General features: G+C 38.7%; 1 protein-coding gene across 1 annotated transcript; it reads right to left on the bottom strand.

The window, feature by feature from the left end:
• Positions 1–256: 256 nt before the first annotated feature.
• LOC116835860 (transaldolase-like) lies at positions 257–1,649 on the bottom strand. The gene is made up of 3 exons (XM_075065832.1): positions 1,235–1,649; positions 697–872; positions 257–525 (listed from the first exon to the last, which is right to left on the bottom strand). The coding sequence occupies exons 1-3, from the start codon at positions 1,381–1,383 to the stop codon at positions 257–259; spliced, it is 594 nt and encodes a 197-aa protein (XP_074921933.1). The 5' UTR covers positions 1,384–1,649.
• Between the last annotated feature and the right edge of the window lie 63 nt (positions 1,650–1,712).

Raw genomic sequence — 1,712 nt, 5'->3', positions numbered from 1 at the left:
GCATGCGAAAGGACCCAAGATATTAAGTAAACTGAATATAAATGGTGTGGAAAAGCCTTGATTCCCTCAACAGCAGTGCCACAAGGACTGCTGATTGCCTTGTACTGTCTTCATGACCACCATGGCTGTTACTGTAGATGAGCCAAGTCTTACCCCTTTAAAAAAGTGTTTGGATAGAGGCAAGAAGCATTAAGTTTAAGCTGAAGTTATGTACTACCACTTACCAAAGCTGGCTTCTTCCATATATCAGCTATGTTCAGTAGTAAAGAGGAGTCTCGGGATTATGGAACAAGTCTGTATTATACAAGGAAAGAAAAACTAACTTACCATCTTTAGCACTGAGTGTGGGAGTTAGCTTGGTGTTCTCTTTACTGAGCTCTCCCAGAAGCTTAGGTGAAATGGTAAGATAGTCACAGCCTGTCAGTGCTTTAATCTCCCCAGTGTTTCGGAATGAAGCACCCATCACAATAGTTTTGTAGCCAAACTTTTTGTAGTAATTATAGATTTTAGTGACACTCTTCACCCCTATGAAGAAAACACTGGTGATTTTCAAGACAAGTTTTAAAATGCAAAGATTCTTAAATTAGAGAAGTTTTAGTACCCAATACTGTATTTTCTAGAGGAGCATTCATAAGAGAAGATTTAAAAAGTAACTTGTAGTGAATTTTCCCCAATTACATTCAGAGACAAGCTTACCTGGGTCTTCTGAGGGCTCAAAAGTCTTCTTGTCTGTGTTTGCAACATGCCAATCCAGGATACGCCCTACAAAGGGGGAAATTAGGGTGACTCCAGCTTCAGCACAGGCCACTGCCTGAGCAAAGGAGAAGAGTAAAGTCATGTTGCAATGGATCCCATACTCCTCTTCCAGAACCCTGCCAAAAAAAAAGTCATCTTTGACTGGGGGGCGGGGGGGGAACGACAGGGGACAGACTCCATTCTATCTACAATCAAATAATTAGTTTAATAACTTCATAAAGTTAAATCACTAGTTAATTACTGAACTATAACATGTTACTGAGCTCAAAAGCAATGATCTAGCACCAAAATGAGCATTTGTCCCATGAATAAAAAAAAAAAAAGTCTTGCTCATGTTAGATTTAACCCCACTAACTGAATTTACTGGTGCATGGTTCTCAAAACAGCCAACACAGTGATAGGATTTTTTAAAATTTTCATGACCGGCCATTAGAAGCATTATATAAATTAAAAATAAATGCCAGCTACAGACACTTACTTGCCTGCCTGAATCCCCTCCCACGTTGATGACAGTTTTATGAGAATGCGATCTTTACCAATTCCTGCTTCCTTATAAAGGTCAATGAGGCGCTTAGCTCTCTTAATCATTCCTTCCTTATCAAAGGACAACCTTTGAAACAAAGACATTGATCCAAGTTAAACATTTGTCGTCTTGTGTCTATATCCCAGATCCATCTTTTTCTAGCTTCCACCAACAGATAATAGTAGATGATGCATGCTCTCACATGGAGTAACAGTGGCTATCAGAGTCTCTAATTTAGCCATAATAACCAGAAAAAACTATCCTGCCTCCTGGATTAAAATTTAACTCCCAATAAATAGCTTTTCTATTTGGGGCTGTAGTTAAAGTGACCCAAATTCTAAAACATTCTTGAGGATTAAGTGGGCCCAAAGCTCAACAAAACCAAAGAGGTGTCTCAGGGAAAATTAAAAAAAGCTATTGCTTTAATTTTCAT

Source organism: Chelonoidis abingdonii, chromosome 4, assembly GCF_003597395.2.
Source record: "Chelonoidis abingdonii isolate Lonesome George chromosome 4, CheloAbing_2.0, whole genome shotgun sequence".
Taxonomy (NCBI): domain Eukaryota; kingdom Metazoa; phylum Chordata; order Testudines; family Testudinidae; genus Chelonoidis; species Chelonoidis abingdonii.
Note: the sequence above shows the minus strand (reverse complement) of the source record. Positions and strands in the feature narration are given on the sequence as shown.